This window comes from Channa argus, chromosome 18, assembly GCF_033026475.1.
Source record: "Channa argus isolate prfri chromosome 18, Channa argus male v1.0, whole genome shotgun sequence".
NCBI classification, from domain to species: domain Eukaryota; kingdom Metazoa; phylum Chordata; class Actinopteri; order Anabantiformes; family Channidae; genus Channa; species Channa argus.
In genome coordinates this window covers 8,638,968-8,660,246 of record NC_090214.1, presented here as the reverse complement: position 1 = coordinate 8,660,246, position 21,279 = coordinate 8,638,968, and the positions used below count along the sequence as shown (strand labels likewise).

The window sequence follows — 21,279 nt, the reverse complement described above, 5'->3', positions numbered from 1 at the left end:
TTCTCTTGGCACTACAGTTACTTGTCAAACATCTGAGCTTTGTAATTTCTGAAAGCAGGAGAACAGACCTGTGTGGGCCTTTATAATACAGAACATCAAAACCTGGCTATTTTCTGTGCTGTTTAGTGCTAATGATAAAGCAATCTCTCAACAAAATTAAGTGATGACAGCGGGATGAGAAGGAGAAAACAATTTGCATAATGGAAAAATCAGACTTAATCTTCTCCAGAACAGAGCCCTGGGAAAAGATGAAGGCGGGAGGGAAGGGGAAAAGCAATAGATGAACCTCCAAATCAGAGAAACCAACTATAGTAAGTATTTTTAAAACCTCTTTTACTGTCTGTTATCTTCCAGCAATCTAGGAGAGTTTTTTGCAAGCGAACAGTATATGAGATGTTTTGGGTTTGTCTTAGTTTCCCATGGTACTTTGCAAAAATGTTCCAGTTGGTTGTGTGCTTATAATGAGCCTTAAACTTGCATGTCCTGTGTTCATAAATTACAGATTATGTATACAATGTCTTTCTAAATTTCAAATATAAATTCATTTGCCACATGTGTTAACCTCATCGTGTGTGGGTTGGTTTTCTTCCAAATACCAAGGGGTGGCAGTGTTGTGTTCTACTCCATACTTGAAAGTACTTTGGTTCATTTCTTAAAGTCAAAGTCAAAGCTTCACATGTATTTGTCAAAACAGTTGATACATACAGCACAACACTGTATTTTATCAACAAGGACATACCTCATCCAAAACGTTAGCTCATATTTCAAAGGTAAATCCTTTTGTCATTGAATAAGCCAGCCCTGTCAAAATGAACTGTTCCATTAGCATTAGACCACCTATTTTGTACATCAGAAACAGTTCACATAGTCACATTATAGTCAATTTAAAAATTAAAAAAATTAATCTGTCAAATTTACCAAAGGATCCATGTCAGTGATGAATCAGTGCTCATGCAATACAATCTCAATTCCAAAGAAGTTGGGACGATGTGTAAAACCTGGAACAGTAGCAACAAAAGGCTGAAAAGTAATTGCTACAAATCATAAACAAATGGAGGAGCTTTTGACAACTAATTAGGTTAATTGACGTAAGGTGAGTAACATGACGGGTATAGAAACAGCATTTCAGAGAGTTCAGTTTTAATTTTTTTTTTTTTACAGTTTTAAAGTTGTTTTATAATGTCCTGTCTTTTTCTCAAGCAGTCATGTGCTGAAACGGTGATCAAATAATCCAATGTTCTACAACACCAATTCCAAAGAAGTTGGTAAGATGTGAAAATGCAAATAAAAACAAAATGCAATGATTGGCAAATCTCATCAACCCATATTGTATTCGCAATAGAACATAAACAAAATATCAGATTACCATTACATGGAAAATATTAGCTCATTTTGTATTTGATGGCAGCAACACATCTCAAAAAAGTTAGAACGGGGCAACAAAAGGCTAGAAAAGTAATTGCTGCAAATAGAAAAACAAACAACAACTAACTTAATTGACAACTAATTAGAATAATTGGCAACAGGTAGCATGGCTGAGTATAAAAGCATAAAAGGCTCAGCAATGTTGAGCAGCTAGAACCCTGCATCAGACAAGAATGGGACAACGGTCCTCTCCTAAAACTCCAGCAACTGGTCTCCTCACCTCCCAGATGTTTACAGACAGTTGTTAAAAGAAGAGGGGATACTACACAATGGTAAACATCACCCTTTTCTAACTTTTTTGAGATGTGTTGCTGCCATCAAATTCAAAATGAGCTAATATTTTCCATGAATTGATAAAACATCTCACTTTTAACAACTGATATGTCGTTTGGGTTCTATTGTGAAAAAAAATATGGGTTGAGATTTACAAGTCATTGCATTCTGTTTTATTTACATTTTACACATCTTCCCAACTTCTCTGAAATCTGCGTTGTACTAAATCTTCTATTTTATCCTAATACCACTTAATTTGTCGACATTGGACTTTACCCATTCATTACACTGAAATCACACCTGACAACATAAAGGGCATTGAAGTTGCCGTGTGTACTAATTCAAGCACAAACGATGAGATCACTATGCATATGTTAACATGAAGAAATATACCATCAATGCTATCATTAACATGTCAAGATGAGTTTCCATAGAGACAGTTCCTGGTATCATATATGCTGAAACACTCCTCATCTCCATCTTAGTTTTGTTTTATATATTATTTCACAGAGTTATGAGGATCATCCGATGGAAAGCTGCTGAAAATGGTGCACGGGTAGAAAATTATTGATTTACGTTCACTGCTTATCCTGAGACCCTCCTGCTGTTCTGAAAACAAATGTCTCACTTTAAGCCTCTGTATACTCAAAGAAAGTTTGGAACTAATTGGCAGAAAGAGAACACACACACACACACACACACACACACACACACACACACACACACACACACACACACACACACACATACTTGAGTAGAACTGTTTCACTCCCTGTTGTTAGTGTGTGAGTGCATCACATTTATTGTGTAGGAGGTGCAACAGTGGAACTATGGAAGTGTGTGTGTGTGTGTGTGTGAGAAAGAGAGAGAGATTTTCAAGTTAGCCAGTGTGTGTCTATACAGTATGTCATCTTGTTGCATATGTCTATACCATATGCCAGCTTATGCTGTACATCATCCATTCATATGTCCATCTCTGCATATGTGCATGTCAGTGTTTGTTTCCAGCATGATAACGCTGAGCCTCATGAAGCTGCTTGCTTCTCTGTTGTGGCTCCTTGTTCTTGGCCTACTTTGGGAGAGGTGAATTGAGGGCAACTCGAGTCTATGGGTAAGGGGATTAGGTCTCCAAACACGCTCCCCTCCAGTTCAGGATTTTGCCCTGATGCCAGACACTTAAAGTCTGCCAGGGATTAAGATAAAGAGAGAAGTAAGAGCTGCTTGCATTGTGGTACGCTTGGGGAGATGTTTTCAACAACAAAAAAAGGAAGAGGAGGGGTGGTTGGTGGCAAAGGAAAATAAAATTGACGTATGGTGATGATATGATCTAATACATTGATGCAACATTTGTTGACCTATTTGCCTGTGGCTCGTGTCATGATGTCAGTCAGTATGTTTTCAAGGCATAAGGCACAACACTGGAGAAGCTGTTCTTTTCCATTCCTTTGTTTTAATGGATGATCTCTGCTTAATTCAGAGGTTTACTTAGGAAATGTCTTTGCTCAATATTGCTGAAGTCCCGGTTTACTCATCCAGAAAACAAAAGTATCTGCATTGCATCAAGAGTATCCAGGGCTAAGAATCATCCCAGAAATACATCTGACATGTAGGCCAAGCTCAGGAAGTAGACAACTGACCCACTGTTCTACTGACTTATTTTTAAATCTTAAAATGAAATCAAAAATCATCTACATAAGATGACCTTTTCATGAGTGAAGGGTTTGCTAAAATATCACAATATCAATAAGAACACACACATTTAAACTAACAATCACATTTGTTAATAGAAATAAATAAAGCCTCGGGTTAACCAGTATTTTGCAGTGAGTGCAAAGTGACATGTCCACTGATTTGTTTATTAGATAAATTGATAAGAGCATCAGGTTAAGGAGTTAGTGCTGATCCTTTTCTTGACTTTTTCGAGTCTTCACAAGAGTCTATCTTCTCCTTTGTCTTGTCAGAGTGGCGTGGAGGAACCCCATCCACCCCTCCACCCTGCGTCTGGAGGCTCCTCCTGGGGTAGGCTGCTGTTCCAACACGCTCCTCCAAGAAAGTGGGTCATGAGTCTGAGACTGTAGGATTACCGACCGTAAGGCAGGCGTGTGCCGGGTCACCTCTTATCCATAATGTTTAGACGCCCCCCACCCCCCATACACCCCCCGGTCCTCCCATCAGTGGAAAAGAGAGGCAACAATAAACACACACGTACACTCCACCATGTATGGGTACACAAATATTCGTCTTTAGCCATAAGCTTGTTAGTGTACGTGACTCAGGACTGAAGCCCAGCGCACACTCGCTAATTTTCATAAAGAGGAGAACTAACAAAAGTGATTTGCTGATAAAGGAAAAACTACATCATATTGCAACTGCTCATCTTCCAAAAAGTCACAGAAATCTTGCAATTTCCAACACTCTGCTAAAGAACGAAGCAGATAGAAAAACGGGTGTTTGTCCTCTAGAATGTGTTATTTGTACAATGTTCCCAATGAATTGTTCTCTAATTTACCGAATCCCAGCCAGCTCAGCAATAATGACATCTAATAGCGACACCATGATAAATGCTAGCTTTTAAACAGCTGACCCCACGATACTAATGGCAGGCTGGTTGTCTGGTATGCTCTGACATGGAGTATGATTAATCAGCAAATAAATTACTAATAATAAATACATTCATTTTGCAGCAGAATGATTACATCCATCATTTGAGGTCACTGCTGCCTTGTACATTTGCTAATCAGTGCCTGTCTTTTCTTTCCACCTATAGCGAAAAAAATTTAATAAACCAATGAGGGAGAGTAGGGATTTTGAAAGGTTGGATACAAAATAGAAATTTGGAATTATTCAGAAATTAAAACAAAACAAAAAGACAACAAAGAAAAAGGGCTGTTTCATGGTGCTAACATATTGTTAGATTAGGGGTTTAGTGTGTGAGTGCGTGGGATGGTTCAATGAAGAGTGAGAGCAGTCTGACAGAGATTTCAGTTAGTTTAATTATAGGAAGCGATCACTGCCCCACACAACTTCCTAGAATCAAAACAAAACCTAAAATTGAGCCTTGATGTGTCACTGAACCATATTTCTGTTGTGTAAAAAATTCTGTTAGTGTTATCCTACAGTTTTACTTGCTGATGTATTATTGTGTCAACCACATATCTTCCTGTATTGCATTTTGACTTGAAAAAGAAATGCAGAAGGGAAAATAAACTCACTGTCCTCTAGTGGGGTTACGCAGGCAAAGTAGCATCAGGTAATACCTAGGCCACTTGGTAGTTTTTTGGACAGCTTTAATTCTCAATTTGTGTTAGCTAGCCAGAGAAAGCAGAATCCAACATGTAAACAACATGCTTGTTCTAGAATCAAACTACTTTCTATAAATAATGAATAATACGACTGTTGTATTTTTCATTGTGATTCTAGGGCTTGGACATCATCTGTGGCTGCATGGATGCTTCTTTTTCATCAAAACATGTTATTATGCAAAACAAATAAAAATACCATATCAAGGCTTCCAAAGCTGATTAGGTCTCCATAACTTACTTGAAGCCATTCCATAGATGTAAATCTGAGATCACCCGTAAGCTCTTTATAATTCCTTATTTTTATTTTCCAGTTACTTTTTCTACCAAAATAAACCACCTACAAGACAGATAGGCCACACAGCAGACCAACATCTGTAAAGACAAGCTAGGTCAAACCTCAGTCCTGCCTGAAAGGTTTGAACTGTGACCTCTCAGGCATTATGTCTGCTTCTCGGGGGGCTTATCGTCGTGCTAAAAACTGATATTTCCCACACAGGACAAAGATGAGTAAAACACAATGTAACCAATTGGGTCCCCAGACGGTGTGTCGGAACTGACTAAAAGCATCCCCCGTAGAAATGGATGGACAGTTGCTGGCCTTTATTGTCTGAGCGTGAAACTAGGGACACATGTTGGGTGGTAAAAGTGTCGAGGCCTGACTGAAGAGCCATTGTACTGGTCTCCAGTGGTAGCAGTCAGGCTTTGTTCCCTGTGTTGTTCATCATTAGCATATCAATATTCCAAGGGGCTGATGATGGGCAGAGGTGGCAGCCTTTTTAGCCTAGAGTAGACCCTTGTCCAGAAATAATAAAAGCTGCATTCAGCTCATAAGGGCCAGCTGTTGAGTTAAGCCCATAATTGATAATAAGCGTGATGAGTAGAAACTCATCTAAACGTTGAGCTCACATCTAGCAGAATTTATCATCAGTCATTTTATTTATACATCTATGGAGTATTTTTAATCTCTTGAAGTACACCTAAAACACTTTTGACCCATTTCTCTAGTTCTGTTGGGTTTGAAACAAAGGGCTGAATGGTGTCACCCATTCTATTACCACCGCCCGCTCAGCATACATCCCTCCCCTTTTTCAACTCCAGCCAGCTGACCCCAAGACTGGCAGGCCGGGGGACAGTTAGCTTTATGTTATTGTGTGTGTGTGTGTGTGTGTGTGTTTGAGGGGCAAAGCCATCGGAGAGTGTCGGTTACTGCGAGGGCCAAGCGGTTGGACAGTTTAGCCAGCTGCTGGGGGAGTGAGCCACGGCCGCGCTGGTCAGTGAAACCTTGCCAGATGGAGCCATTTCAAAACAATGAGAACTGCTTGCTATGGTTGAAAACCAGCGGCCGGTTGCTCAGGGGACGCAGAGGCTGGACCTTTATCTATGTGGTTAGCGACTGCTCTATCTAGTAATATTCTTTCTGTCAGCCAAATTGTCCTATTGAGGCTTTATTTCCAGTTGTGATATAAAAAAATCTTTATTGACTTCTCTCACTAGAAGGAGAATCAGGCCAGTCTGAGTAGCATCTAAATATTATTTCCCATCCCCTCTATTTCTTTGCCCAGTTACGGTCAAAGCTTTTTTTACAGATTCAGATGCTATTTTCATGCTGTCTTTGACATCCTATGGTAAGTATTTTCCCTCTTTCTCTCCATTTCACACACACCATTGCTATCTTCATCTTCCTCTGTAGACAGCAACAGGCTGAAGTGTCCTGGGACTACTCTGCTTAGGAGTAACCAAGCCTGGCTAATGAGGCATGTGATTGGTCCCCTCCCTCATGGGCAAGACCAGTCTTAGGAGGACATGATTGATCGTGACAGGAGCACAATGGCAGCCTGGTGTTAGAGGGGTGCCATGGGTGGACACGGACCCCCCCCACCCACCTCGTAATAATACTTGGTCATCCAACTCAGATGTGTATAAGAAGTCATAAACAAGCGTGACGTGTATGCATATATATGTCTGTGCACAGAACTCAACACACAGAGCCACAGAGAGCCACTAGTGGGCATGTACAAGAATTGGCCTATACAAAGAAAGCAAAACCATGTTCTCTAATGTATATACATATGAGTATGGTATAGTCTAAATGCTTGTAGATTCATAAGTAAATGTAATTTTAATTTGGACTTGAGAGACGGGCAGTATAAAGAGCATATTCTTTAAATGTCCCAGGCTTCTGCCCCAAATTTATGTTACTAACTAGCAGATAGATTTTCAATGATCAAAGATTTGTTTTCTATAAAAGTAAGCATGACTCATGTATGATTTAGAAAAAATAATTTTAATATATACAGAAAATAATAATATAAATAATATATATACAGAAGAAATATATAATATATACAGAATATATATATATATATATATATATATATATATATATATATATATATATATATGTATGTATATATATATATATATATATATATATATATATATATGTATATGTATATATATATGGCTTTTAAATATATATATATATATATATATATATATATATATATATATATATATATATATATATATATATATATATATATATATATATATATATATATATATATATATATATATATATATATATATATATATATATTTAAAAGCCATCAAATTTTGGCTAACTTTGCTTTAATGCAGACAATCTGTTTGATTTACAAGTTTACAAGAAATACAAAACCGTCCTTTAACTATTTTGGCTAATTGGGCGGAACATATTTTACAACAGTTTTTAGACGTAAACATACTATTTGGTTGCATATGTTAATTTTTAAAAATGATTAGAGATCTTTATCTTAAAATGTAGCTGAGATATAAGACAATATGATAAAGCAGTATATGTCTTTGCCCCAAATGGAAACATTTCAGTGCACAAATCAGCAGTGTAAGCTAGAATAGTGTTTGATGCATGAAACAGAACAGATCTGAGTAAAAATTTGTCTTCAAAAACAGATTCCATTCTCTTTTCAGCTAAGGGCCCCCACTTGAAGGAAAATCCAGGTTTATTGTTTGTTCTTTTGAGGTGACCCTTATCCGTGAGGCACTTGTGAGCCTGTTCAACCTGCTCATATTCAAGGTCAAAAATCAAGTTCTAATAGGTGCAAAAGGCTGAGTCTTTATGGAGGACTATTAATGGTTGATTGCTGCCGCTTTCTCAAGTAGGACCCAGGTGTTGTGACACTTTACCAATTTCCTGTGATGATGCTCTAGGTTTCACAGAAGGAAAACACAACAGGATAAAAGCCTTGGCTTGTTTTATTCATCAAAATATTCATACAAGAAGCCCAACGAAAACAAAAGCTGCATAGTGCTGGCGAAGCTAAACTGAGAAAGGCTCTCTTCCCATAGTGGATGAAAGGAAAAGGAAAGTAGTTCTGTTGTTGTGCTTGTCCAAGTAAGCTGCTTTGATGCTGCACTGGCTTTAGCGTACTAGTTACTGTGTACAGTAAATAGTTAATCTGCATAAAGATTCACACTTATTTGTCCACCAGAGATTACTGCTCCACAAAACAAAGCAAAGCAAAACCAAAAACATTTTTTTCCTTTCATTACCCAGTTGATTTTGTAGAATGTTCAACAACATGTAGTGGACTGGGTGGCGGGACCGTCGGCAGGGGATATACCGAGGAACTAACTTTGAGACGCTAATTGCCTTGAGGTGACCAGAGCACAGTCTAATTGGCTTACATCGCTTGTGAGCTGGCACGCTGAGCGCGTAAAATTAAATCAAAGCTGTACGTCCCCTGCACGTCAAAAAAGTTTTGTGCGTTAATAGTGTTACTGGTATGGAGTCAGAAGCACGTGACATGACACCGATCTAACTCGCCGTCCAGATCTGCGCAGGCGCATGCTGGAGTTAAAAATGTACAGGGGAGCGTAAACAATTAAAAACATTTTTAGCAAAATTACAGTGAACTAATGATCTACAATTAGCCGTGTGCATTTTAATATTATTATTATTACTACTATTATTATTATTATTTATTTATTTATACATTATCAACCATGTAGAAATGGTTAGTCTCTACACAAAGCCTAGTTCAGGCTTTGTGAAATGTATCAGTGATCATACTTTTATTACTGAAATAATCTGCGGGTTCTAAAACTTTATTACCCTGTTTTTCTGAACCTGTGCATTTTAATGTACAACATTTTGAATTAATACAACAATTGTAAATTTGTCTTCGTATCACATGGGCATGTTATTATTAATTTTATTACAATTTAGACCAACCGTATTAACATACGAGATCAAATAAAGAGATAGACGCACTCTATCCAGATTGTTAAGGCGATGCGTTCTGTTTTTAAACAGACAAGAGAAGAACGTCCAATTACCTCATTGTGCGTCTTAAAAGACAGACACATGCACCATAACATGGATAAGGAGAAAAAAGGGAGGGTGTGTGTGTGTGTGTGTGTGTGTGTGTGTGTGTGTGTGTGTGTGTGTGTGTGAGCGAACTTAAATATAGCCACGGGGGCTATAAGAGGCGCACACACTCCTTCCGCCTCTTTACAGAAACTCCCCCTTTCAGCACCCTGGACAGTGTCACTACTGACCGCCGGTTGCTTCAGTAAAGTCTCAGCCTGCAGTCGGGCACAGTCAGGTCAGCTGGCGCCGCTGATGGTCAGACACTTTTCCACCGCCACCCGCCTCCTCCTCATCTCGAGCTTATTAACACGGAATCAAAGAGCAGCTTGATGAATATTCAAAGTTTCCGTTCTCGGCGGCTGACGACAGGAGAAGCGTCGACGGAGGTGCTTTGTAACTTTTTTTCCAGAAATCAAGCCGCTATCGGACTGAGCCCGGGTCGCTCTTGAGAGGATACATCTGCAGGACAGGGCGGCAGTGCGTTAGGTTTTGTTTAATCCCAATCGTGCGTCTTGCGGCGCTGTTGGACAGTCACGGCTCCTTCGAAATGTTGCTTGAACACGCGGGGTCAAGTTGTCAGAACACCGGAAATTTCCCACGTTACAGTTCAGGCCAAGGTAAGAACACGGTTTTACTAGTTTCACTGTGCATTGACTAGAGGCAGTAATAACTCTTAATTAGTGACCTGGTGAGTTCAATTCAGCGTGAAGTCGAGGACAAATTGGCACAGCAGGACGGTGGGAGGTGGTTCTCCTTTTGGTTCACTTTTATTTTGGGTTTGTTTGAAGCAATCACATATGAAATACATTCAGTGTTTACCCACAATGAAGTGAGATAGATGTAAAAGTTACGCAAATTCCTGTCTCAGTCACAGACTGTTTGTTTCCAAGTGCTTATTTTTGCGTTGCGTGTGGGAGACGTTATGAATCCATAATGAGCCTCCATTGTTGGACGGTCACATGAACAGATGTTATGCGCGTGCTGTCACCGCACACCGCCGCCATCGGCTGTCACGGTAGCGGTTGGAGAGAGGCGACAGGGCGCCGTAGCCAGCGAGCCGACAGCAGCCTCTCTGCGGCCGCAGGACAGAGCGACAGCAGGTGCCTCTCCAGCGACACAAACTGATCAACAGGTGTCACATTCCTGCCCTGACAGGTGGGTCACCTGAGATGACCAGTGCTGGTGGAGTCTGAAATGCTGCACCCGTTCAAAGCTTATTACTGATGAACGCAAATATTTATGACAACATCTAATTTGTCAGTTTGGCCCTTTTTCTTGATTTCTTTAATTTCAAATTATGTGCGACAGCTTGAGGAGAAATAAGCTTCCAGAATCATATTTTGTAATTGAATCACATGCTCAAACATATTTGCGACTTTCTCTAGCAGGCTGACCGCTCTCTGATGGCCATTTTATCGCTTTGTTGTCCCATTACCTTCCCGATCACCCCCCTCAAAAGTGAGCGATCAATATGACATAAAAATTAGTACAAAGCTGAAAAGTAAGAGGGCCACCCATGAACCCCACATCTTTCTCCAAAGCGTCTTATATATACTTCTGAAATCCAGGCAAATCGGACATTGATTTTAGATTCATCAGCGGCGCGGGCCGCTGTGGCACTACCGGTGATTTCCCCAGGCGCTCTTTTGTGCCAAAGATCAGTGTCAATAAAAGTCACTGGGGTGTTAGCCCGATCAACATGTTATTGAACAGCCAATCTCTCCCCTAAATAAACACTTGTCTTGGAGTACTCAACACCCCTGAGATGAGGACTGTGCGTGTTTCTCTCTGTGTGTGTAGAAGATTTATTCAATCCAGAAGTCTTTATCTGCAGCAACGAACAACAATAATAGTGCTTGATATACACTGTTATCTTGTTTAATTTTTATTTAATTTTACAACAGGCCACTTGAAAGACTTAAAAAACAAAACACAGATTTATATATTTTTATTCATAATGATTGAATTTCTGCACAAGAATAAATATTAATAAATTATTAAAAACCTGTCAGCAGTAGGGTCTTTTTTGTATGGACATGGTCCATTTGTATTCACTTTTACATAATACAATAACAACATATGTTGTGTTTGTAGATATAGTTTTTCTCTTGCACACACACTTGCACACACACTTCATCCAATAAAGAAACTGGTGCTGTAACCAGTGGTATAATATTTACTGTTTCAAAAACGACATTCTCTCGTCGTATACTACATATTTTCGTTTTAATTATATATTTTTCTTTAATGTAATTTGTGAAGAAATCAACCAGAGAATCAGGAAAGAAATATGCTCTTGGTCATTTCAGTGGTGGAAAACGTGGATTTGCTATATTTCGACTTCAGTCTCCAAAACAAAAGTACCGTTATATTTTCAGTCGTTTCTTGTTGGGTTCTTGTAATGCAAAGCAACAGACTACAACACGGTAACGCACGTCAAACACCCAAGCTGTATTACCCCCACCCCCCCCCCCCCCCCCCCACCTTCTGTTTCTTCTTCTTCCGGGTAAGAAAACCAGTAGGTGATGTTAATCTGTCTGCCTGTCGCCCAGGAAACGGCGCGCAGCGTAATCCTGCACAGCCTTCAGCACAGTGAAGCGTAACTCCACCGCGCGTTTACACGCACACACACAAACACATCTCTCTGATGAACGAATGTGGATATATAACAAAAAAGAGGGTCTTTCCATAACGTAGGCCTACATCATGAGCAATGGATGGGCACGGTGAGCGCAACTCTCTGAAAGATGCAGCCAATAACGCGGAGATGCTTCTCGCGTTGCTGTCGCACAGTGAGGAGTTACGGAAAGGTAACGGCAAGTCAAACCCCAGTCAATTTATTCGTTTTGTGCTGTTCATATTTCATATTTTAGTGTTGATTGTATGTGACCACAGCACTGCAGCGTCTTGAACAGTCTCCACATGTATCCACGTTTTAATATAATCCTCACTCCGTGTATACAGATATGTGAGCTAAATACGATTATCACTGATACATAAATTATGGATGCGACACACGTGCAGTCTATTTAATTTTCACAAGGTTCAGTTTTAAAGCGGAAACAGGTGACGTGTGCCAGCGTCGCTGGCAATGCAGATCCTGGCAATGCAACTTTTACGCATTAGGCCTTAATCTTTGCGTTAACAGTATGATGGTTCACATTTCGATAGGTCTAGATTAGATTTCATTTTACAGTGTCCTACTGAGAAAGCAAGTTGAAATATAAACTCGTTTCTTATGCATTTTTGAGTCGGGTTGAGCTTGTTGAACACGGTACTTGAGGTTAACTTTAGTTACATGATTAAGTTTGAACACTAGAGTCATGCTTTCACCTTTTTCTTTACGAATAATAAATTATGAATAGGGAATTCAAACTGATATTTCCATTGGGATTTGCAGACATATAACATTTTCTGCATTTTGAGTGTAGTGCTTGGACACCTTATTGTTTTGTACTTTGAGGCCATCGGCAGCAGCTTTCTAGTTTTACACAGCGCCTTGAATTAATGATGACCTGGATGCACCTGTTCTTGACGTGGCTCCCAACGCATTTGTGCAGGGCTTGTTGGTGATGCCAGAAGAAATGCTTCGTTAATGTTTTATGGATTGTCCACAATTGAACAATGGGAATGCGATTCCTTGCGCGGATGGAATATGAAGTGGTTGAGCTTCTTTTAATTAGTAATAAAGAGGCCTGATAACATCTTGCCTGACGTCTTAGCTGCCCCTCTCTTTTTTTAATTGATATATTAAAATGGCTCAGTCGTTTGCTGTAAGCGAACATTTTCAAATATTTCAAATTAAGCTTTACAGTGTTGTGTACCTTAAGCCTGTTGTATCCGAAAATGACATTGTTTAAATGTCATGTTAAAGAGAATCACAGGCGGTGAAGTCCATCCAGAAAGAATTAGCCCATCACTATTCAATTAATGAGCTCCTAATATCAGGCTGATGTTATAAGCCTGCTTCATTTAGAAATCGAAAACATAATTTTGATTATTTAAGAGTGCTGAAAATTACGGTCTCCATTGGTGTCTATGTGTTGTCATGGTTTGTTTTTCAGGCTGAATAAAAGGTTGAATGGCCTTTACATCACTCAAACAGTGTTATAATGTTGGTCGTTTGCTTGACTGTACACAGGCATCTGTGTTTATTTCTAAGAGCTTTGTAACAGGGAAATGTGGTGGTTAAACATCTATTAATGTCGTTTCAAGTCAACGAAAGCGCACGAAACCATCGAAAGGAAAAGGATCCAAGAAATGTAAAATGTAAAATAAAAACAACCACTTTCAGATTGAGTTGATTAAGTGATATATTTGTTTAGCCTGAAAACAGATACTCTGTTATCATGGCCTCGACGAAATTTGTGGGTAAATCTGGTTTGTAGCCATCAGGCCACGGCTTGTTACCACACAAGTTTAATAATGCATGTGTTAAATTTACTCAGGCCCCTTTTCTATTAAATATTATAGACTTTGCTTTGCATTCGTTTACTCCATTCGGGTAATGCACCACGTAGAGATTACAGGATATATATTAATAATTTTCTACCATCGTTTTCCAAAATGTCTTTTGTTTTAATCTGATACGACCAAATATTCAACACTTTAAAAAATAAATACTACTACTATTACTACTATTACTACTACTATTAATACTAATATTTATGATTACTGTTGTTATTATTATTATTGTAAGAGAAGAAAGAAGGGAAAGAAAAAAGCGTGACAAACCTAAACCAAGAAATGATTTCATCTGTAAAGTGAGATTATTTGGTGTGTAAAAGGTAGAGATAACACGCTTGATCAAATTATATTCAGATATGTTTCTTCTTTTTTACACTTGGATTAAGAGTAAAAGAAAACAGCTTTTCTGATCGAAGATATTTAATGAAACAGGTGGAACCATCAACATAATATGAAACACCATATACCGGTTTGTTGTCATTCTGCGTATCTGTTGCTTGACATTTTACTTATCTTCTGATCCCGCTGTGTCCCCTGCAGAAATCCCAGTGTGTGCAGGCTGCAATCAACACATTGTAGACCGCTTTATCCTCAAAGTGCTGGATCGCCACTGGCACAGCAAGTGCCTGAAATGCAGCGACTGCCAGGCACAACTGGCGGACAAGTGCTTCAGCAGGGGCGACAGCGTCTACTGCAAAGAGGATTTCTTCAAGTGAGTATCCTGGGCCCTTTTAAGCTCTTTACTTTTATGAATCAAAAGCTCGAAATCACACTAATTTCATATAAGTTGTTATTATTAAGTCATGGCAACCTTCTAATTTTTCAAAAGGAGATTCGGGACAAAATGCGCAGCCTGTCAGCAGGGGATACCACCGACACAGGTGGTGAGGAGAGCGCAGGACTTCGTTTACCACCTGCACTGCTTTGCCTGCATCGTCTGCAAGAGGCAGCTGGCCACAGGTGACGAGTACTATCTGATGGAGGACAGCAGGCTGGTCTGTAAGGCAGACTATGAGACTGCCAAACAGAGAGGTGAGCTGTCTGTTCTATTATGAGTCTAACACGCAGACATGCGCGCTGCTTATCACGGAAAAAGGCCTGTCGACCTGTTCCCGATCACTTGCTTCGATATGTGATTTGGACATGACAGCGAGGCCACCCATAAACTCTGACCAGCCGCGCTAATTGCATCTTTGTGCGCAACAGTGGAGTCCCAGAGGCTCACGGTGCACTTACACTGAAGGTATCAGCTTTCAGAAACTCTTATTATTGCACCGGAGACCTGACGTGCTTTCCTGAGAAGAGAGAGAGACAGCTCAGCATCTCATGTAGATATATCTGGCTCCGCATTGTTTTTGTTACAGCTGCAACAACTGATAAAATAATCCCATAATGGCTTCAATATTTAAATGTATTGAATACTAAATTGAAAAGTGCAGCAGGTTGCTTTTATTCATGCATATTAGAGAGTCAGACAGACTCCAGGAGAGAGATGTGAAACATTCTAAATAACACAATCTTCTGTGTATATACTTTATTAATAGTTCAAACCATGGGCCTATTTGCTTATCAAAGTGTGCATAAAATAAAAATTGTACACAGTACCTTATAGGGGCAATATTTTATTATGATCCATTTAAAGCGTGAGTATAAATTATAAAAAAAAAAAAACATTTAATGTATGGACCAACCTATAATACCACAATACACATTCAATACTGTTTACTTCACAGTTTCTCTGCTGCTGTGTGTGTATTGCTTGACATTATTGATTAGTAGTAATTGTTGTTGAATATGTTGTCACGAAAGCTGATGGCCTCGTAGATTTTTGGATCAGACAGCTTTTAATGCTCACAAACATTTTTGTTAAACACTTTATTTATTTTTACCCACGAGCATCCCATCGACTTCACTGAAACCCCAGCTGGCTGTGCTGCTGATAGGACACACTGGCCACGGTCAGGTTTTATCTCCCCATCTGTTTGTATGAATTTACTGCCCTACACCAAGTGCTGATTTATGCAGCGAGTTAAAACAAGTTTTCACAAAAACACACAAGTTTATTTTGCTAATGAGAGGGTGCAATTACTTGGGCAGCGTCCATTTGGATGATGGTTTTGTATTTTGCTGTGCTGGCCAACAGATGTGCGGACATGATGCAATTATGCACAGGATGCCAGATTTTGGTTTATAGGCAGAAGAGAAATGATCCATTTATGTTGAATTAGGGAGTTGTATATTATACATGCTGTGGGGTGCTATTAGTTACTGTGAAGTTGTGTTTTTCAAACGGTATGTTACCGACTTTGAATACATAAATATACAAAAGCTGTCTGCAAATTAGAATATTTATCTTGATTATCTCTTATCCTTTTTTAATTATTATTTTTGCTATGTGTTAAAGACCTCAACATCTGTAGCAGATTTATAGCAGCAGCCACACTGAAAATCACTAGCAGACTATTGTTGCACTCAATTCTTTCATTTTACGAATTTATGTCTTAGAAACAGAAATGCTTCTTCTGATATCACTTTGCTTTGATGGTTTGATTCTCCTTGACTCCGATTTTATGCTTGCCTCTGCTAAATGAACAAAGGTAAAAGTATTTCCCGATTAAACATTTCTATTTAGCATTTGCTTAAATTGTGTTATGTCCAAACATTTTTCAGAAGCAGACTCAACTGCAAAAAGGCCACGAACAACCATCACTGCTAAACAGCTGGAAACACTGAAGAACGCTTACAATAACTCTCCGAAACCTGCACGCCACGTTCGAGAGCAGTTGTCATCCGAAACAGGCCTGGATATGCGGGTTGTGCAGGTAAATAAAATTCTTTACAGTTAAGGCCCAGTTAGGTCCTGGCTTCTTTATCAGGAGACAATTGTGGCCGAACTGGCACGAGCCTGCTGTACTTGTGCGAAGAAGTGTGTGCACGTGGGTGCGGGGGGGACAATTTACGGCTAGATGGAGTAAAATGAAGTCCACATGAAAGTCAGCATGGTTTAAGTGCAAGCTCGTTAACAATTCTAAGAGGGGCCCTTGCATATTGTCTGGTTGCTAGGTGGTGGTCATATATATTGTTTTATTTGCAAGGACAAAAGTAGAGCTGGGTGCCACTAAAATGCTCCTCATTATTCAGTGAAAGGGAAGAGGTGAAGAGGGTTGCCTCAGGGCGGAATATCATTAAGCAGAATGTAAAACTGCTTTTTGTGGCTTGTGCGTAAAATTAATTAATTTTTGTGCGTGAGATAGAATTTACAATAAATACCGCACTGATTCATTTTGTATTAGTCGTCATAAAGAAGTGAGATGCTAACCCACAAACTGCATGTATTCTATTTAAAGCACAAGCAAAAAAATAAAAATAAAAAATTATAAATCGGTTTAAGCATAGATACAGAAAAATGTGAATAATTTAAGTGAGTGGCACGCTGACCCGTCTCCGCAGTGTGAGGACAACTTGTAGCTGTCCTGAAGTTAATTAAATGCGTGATAAATCTAGTGAAGGAGAGTGGTCCCTGGATTACAGCTCAGTGTCACTGTTTTAGTCTCTGACTTGGGCTCACAAAGGGGCAAAGTGGTGTCCAGAGAGTCCTTGAAAATGTATGTGGCTTTAAAATAAAAGCATGTGCATCAGGGAACGATGGCTTTGCCTTGTGTACGTGGATGCGAGATGTGATGACTTAAAAACACTGTAAGCACTTCGAAGAGTTACGCATTGTCTGAGATGATTATGTGTAAACTGAATTTAGCTTAAAGGACTTTATTCATAATTTAAAAAATTCAGTTGAATCTATAGTTTTTTTTAAATTTACCAAAAATAACTTTCTTCTGTGAACTTTTAGACTTGGTTTTAAATCAGTCGAATGTAAGTCCCCACAACCATTTCTTTCTTGTCCAAGGTTTGGTTTCAGAACAGACGAGCTAAGGAGAAAAGACTCAAGAAAGATGCTGGGCGCCAGAGGTGGGGGCAGTACTTCCGCAATATGAAGCGGTCACGGGGAAGCTCCAAATCTGACAAGGACAGCATCCAGGAGGAGGGAATGGACAGCGATGCCGAGGTGTCCTTCACAGGTAGAGCCAGCCAGACCACATGAACAGAGGAGGCCAGTGTCTTCCATTAAGATGTGTCTGTGCCATAGGGGCAACCTGTGATAGTTTACCTAAAAGATTAGCATAATCAGTATCATAAATCATTATCATAATTAGTTACTTGTTAAGGTTCACTAAACTTGTGTGACAATTTGTGTAGATTTAAGGCAGCAAAATTAGAGACAGTAGATGCAAATGTCATTAGTGATTTGGTGGCTGGAATAAGAGGATTATATAAGAATTGGATCTTGTTCATTGTGATTCATTAAATGTAAAGAGACACCTGTAAGCCACCTTTGTCTTCTGCTCATTGTTGAACAGATGAACCACCCATGTCAGAGCTTGGTCACACTAACAGCATCTACAGCAGCCTGAGTGAGACCTCTCCAGTCATTGGGGGCCGTCAAGGGGGCAACAGCCACAGCTCTTTCCCCTTGGAGCACGGTGTCCACCCTTCTCAAGACCAGTTCCATGACATCCGATCAAACAGCCCTTACGGCCTTCCTCAGTCACCAGGGCCGCTTCAGGCACTACCTAGACACCAGCCTCTCATCTCCACCCTAGTCTACCCTGAATCGGGCCTTTCTATCATGGGCCAGGGCAGTGGGCCTGGGATCAACCCTGCCATGAGGGTCACCATGGGGGCAGCGAATGGCCCCAGCTCAGACCTCTCTACAGGGAGCAGTGGAGGATACCCAGACTTTCCAGCCAGTCCCGCCTCCTGGCTGGATGAAGTGGACCACGGACAGTTTTGATTGGACAATTTCAAGGACTTTGACTTTTTTTATTTGGTGGGGAGGGGAGTTGTCTGTGTCTTTCGATGGGTTTTAGGAACTGGAATTGTGTAACGGACTACAGACCACTTAGCTGGATCTCACCAACGTCCGATTAACAGCTCCGGTGATTTAGCTTAAAGGAACGAGGGAATATTCTTAATAGAAAGCACTTGGCCTAAAAACCGTTCACTCCAAAAAACTGTATGTACAGCAACGGTCACTGTTTAGATAACACTAGTAGCTATTTCAGAGCAGAGTAGAGACCACAGGCAGACAGAAGTGTCCAGATGCTCCAGCTCCTTTCATCTCTGCCTGTGTCTGTTTTCTACAGTGTGTTCAGGTGCAGAATTCCATTAATGTTCAGAGTCTTTAAATGTCTAGTTGTTGCCAAATGTCTATATATAAATATAACGGTTTATCATTGTGGAGACTTTATTTTTATACAACTCTCTTCTTGGACATGAATAAGAACCCATGTATGAGGACTTTGTACATTCTTAAACAGGGATATAGGCAAAAATGTAGATGTTATCTCAAATGGTACCTAGGGGTCCAATTACTTCTATGCATTTGTGTGTTGTCAGATGTGTCTCGTTCATTTTGTTCTACTGAAAACAACCCTGCGGAAGAACTGCTGTAGCACCTGGGGTCTGATGTACGTCTTTGTTTATGTGGAAAATGTTTTATGTCTTATTTATTCCTTCTGGTAATGATGCTGATGATGATGATTCCTGATTAAATGGCAGGACTTTAATAAATTTGTCATCTAAATCCAGATATCGTCATATCCTTTTTGACAGCCATTTTGTTTAATTTTACTGGTACAAATTGAAATTCCTTTTGAAAGCCGAGAAACACGGGCTTTACAATCCAGGTAGAGGCATCTTTCACATGTATTGTATCTAACTTGCATGCAGTATCTATTCCATACATGTAACTTGCACATCAACATCTCAGTGCTGATAGTTAAACCAGTGCAAGCCCACAGTGCTGCAAATTGAGTCTCTGGCTAACTACCAACACTGTATCAGTGGGTTCAACAGCTCTTTAGTGGAGAAATTTGATGCAGACAGTCAACTCATCCATTCAGAGATTACTGGGTCTTGTTTGCCCAAATGCCACTATGGGAAAGGAATCTCCAATCCATTAGCCGAGAAGGGATCAAGTGCCCCTTTTGAATGTCCTCATTTGTTTAGTTATTCAAAGTCAGGTTCAATTAAATAGATTAAACAGTGTGTGCGTGTGTGTAGGTGTGCGCATGTGCATGTTTATGTATTTGTTTCTCAAAGGGCTCGTTGCATGTGTGCGAGGAAGCACACTTACATGGTTGTAGGTGGCTATTAAGTTATAGAGAGATTTTAAGTTTAGCTGTGGCTTATATCAGTTTCATATCATCTGCTTTTGTCTTTTCTTTGTGGATGTGTGTAGTTAGTTATAAGTCACATTTTAAATCAACATTTTACTGTTGTGCATATTGTGCACAAACGGATGAACACAAGTTATGACACACTGGTACAGATTAAATCAAGCATGACGTAATGAGCCCTGTGTAGTCCAGCTGCAGCTGCTAACACATTTACGCCGTTATTATCAAATAGTTTGCATGGATAGTTTCCCGTAATGAGTATTTAGGTACTACACTGTACTCACTTAAGGTATATTTTGCTGACTGTATATTGTCGTTGCCGTATTTATAATTTTACTTATTTACAGTAACTGATCAGAATACTTATATTGTCAAATGAATAATTTCATGCCAAATCAAAACATTTGTGGAGAAAACACTTGGCGATTTAGACAAAGCATTGAAAATACAGCTGCACACTTATTGTGTTACTGTATCTATACACATTTGCCTGTATGTGTGAATTTCTGTAAAGTCTGACATGTCTTCAAGCCTGTTGTTTTCGAGTGCACCCTCCAACTTCCTCCACAATTAATGGTTTCCCACTCTGCTCCTCAGGTTCCCTGAACATGAAAAGGAACGCCAGACAGGATATACAGCTGGATCCTTCCAGCTGAGTGGCAGGTATCACTGTTGCCTCGCAAAAGCGACAGGTGTGTAACCTGACCCGGAGAGTGTTTGGTGAAGACAGTGAGGGGGTGAGAGTGAAGTGTCAAAGGCTGTGTTAATCTTCTATGCTACCGACTGTGCTCAGTTTACTCGGCTGTTTGTATTTGGGGTTAGACTTGCTGATTTACTACCGACCCAGAACAGCCAGAAAGTACTTTGCTAAAAAGTCTGAGCTGTTAATTGTGGTTCGTTCTGTTTAGCCCGATGAAAAAGGCATAGGCACACTGCTTATCACACTTGAGCAACAGGCACTTACACTTGTAAAACTCTAAAAAGTGTTTTTGACCATGTGGCCTTTGCAGACATTTTGTTCTCAGTGAGAAATTGTACTTTCTTTAACCTCTCAGCTTTGCAATTACTCTTTCACAATGTAAGCGTGAGATTTTGGTGGCCATCCAATGAACTTTTCCAAGCAAATAACTGGGATTATCTTACTCCACTCTATCAGATTGAGTTGGAAATCCACCATTTTCTCAGTAAAGAATTGGATTAAGTT

At 39.7% G+C, this 21,279-nt stretch overlaps 1 protein-coding gene across 2 annotated transcripts; it reads left to right on the top strand.

Annotated features, from left to right (window-relative positions):
* The first annotated feature begins 9,522 nt into the window (after positions 1-9,522).
* On the top strand, positions 9,523-19,560 carry lhx3 (LIM homeobox 3). Of its 2 annotated transcripts, none has more exons than XM_067485248.1 (6): positions 9,523-9,989; positions 14,380-14,551; positions 14,669-14,871; positions 16,510-16,661; positions 17,744-17,915; positions 18,255-19,559. In XM_067485248.1, exons 1-6 carry the CDS (start codon positions 9,920-9,922, stop codon positions 18,686-18,688), a joined length of 1,203 nt encoding a protein of 400 aa, XP_067341349.1. In that variant the 5' UTR covers positions 9,523-9,919; the 3' UTR covers positions 18,689-19,559. The 2 variants fall into 2 exon arrangements, with proteins under 2 accessions (XP_067341349.1, XP_067341348.1); XM_067485247.1 differs by lacking the exon at positions 9,523-9,989 and adding an exon at positions 11,934-12,182 and having other exon boundaries at positions 18,255-19,560.
* Positions 19,561-21,279: the final 1,719 nt, after the last annotated feature.

Excerpts from the sequence above, each read along its gene's own strand:
- lhx3 (XM_067485247.1), top strand. The coding sequence starts at position 12,086 with ATGGATGGGCACGGTGAGCGCAACTCTCTGAAAGATGCAGCCAATAAC. Across the intron at positions 14,872-16,509 it reads TGAGACTGCCAAACAGAGAG|AAGCAGACTCAACTGCAAAA; the intron begins GTGAGCTGTCTG and ends AACATTTTTCAG. Across the intron at positions 17,916-18,254 it reads TGCCGAGGTGTCCTTCACAG|ATGAACCACCCATGTCAGAG; the intron begins GTAGAGCCAGCC and ends ATTGTTGAACAG.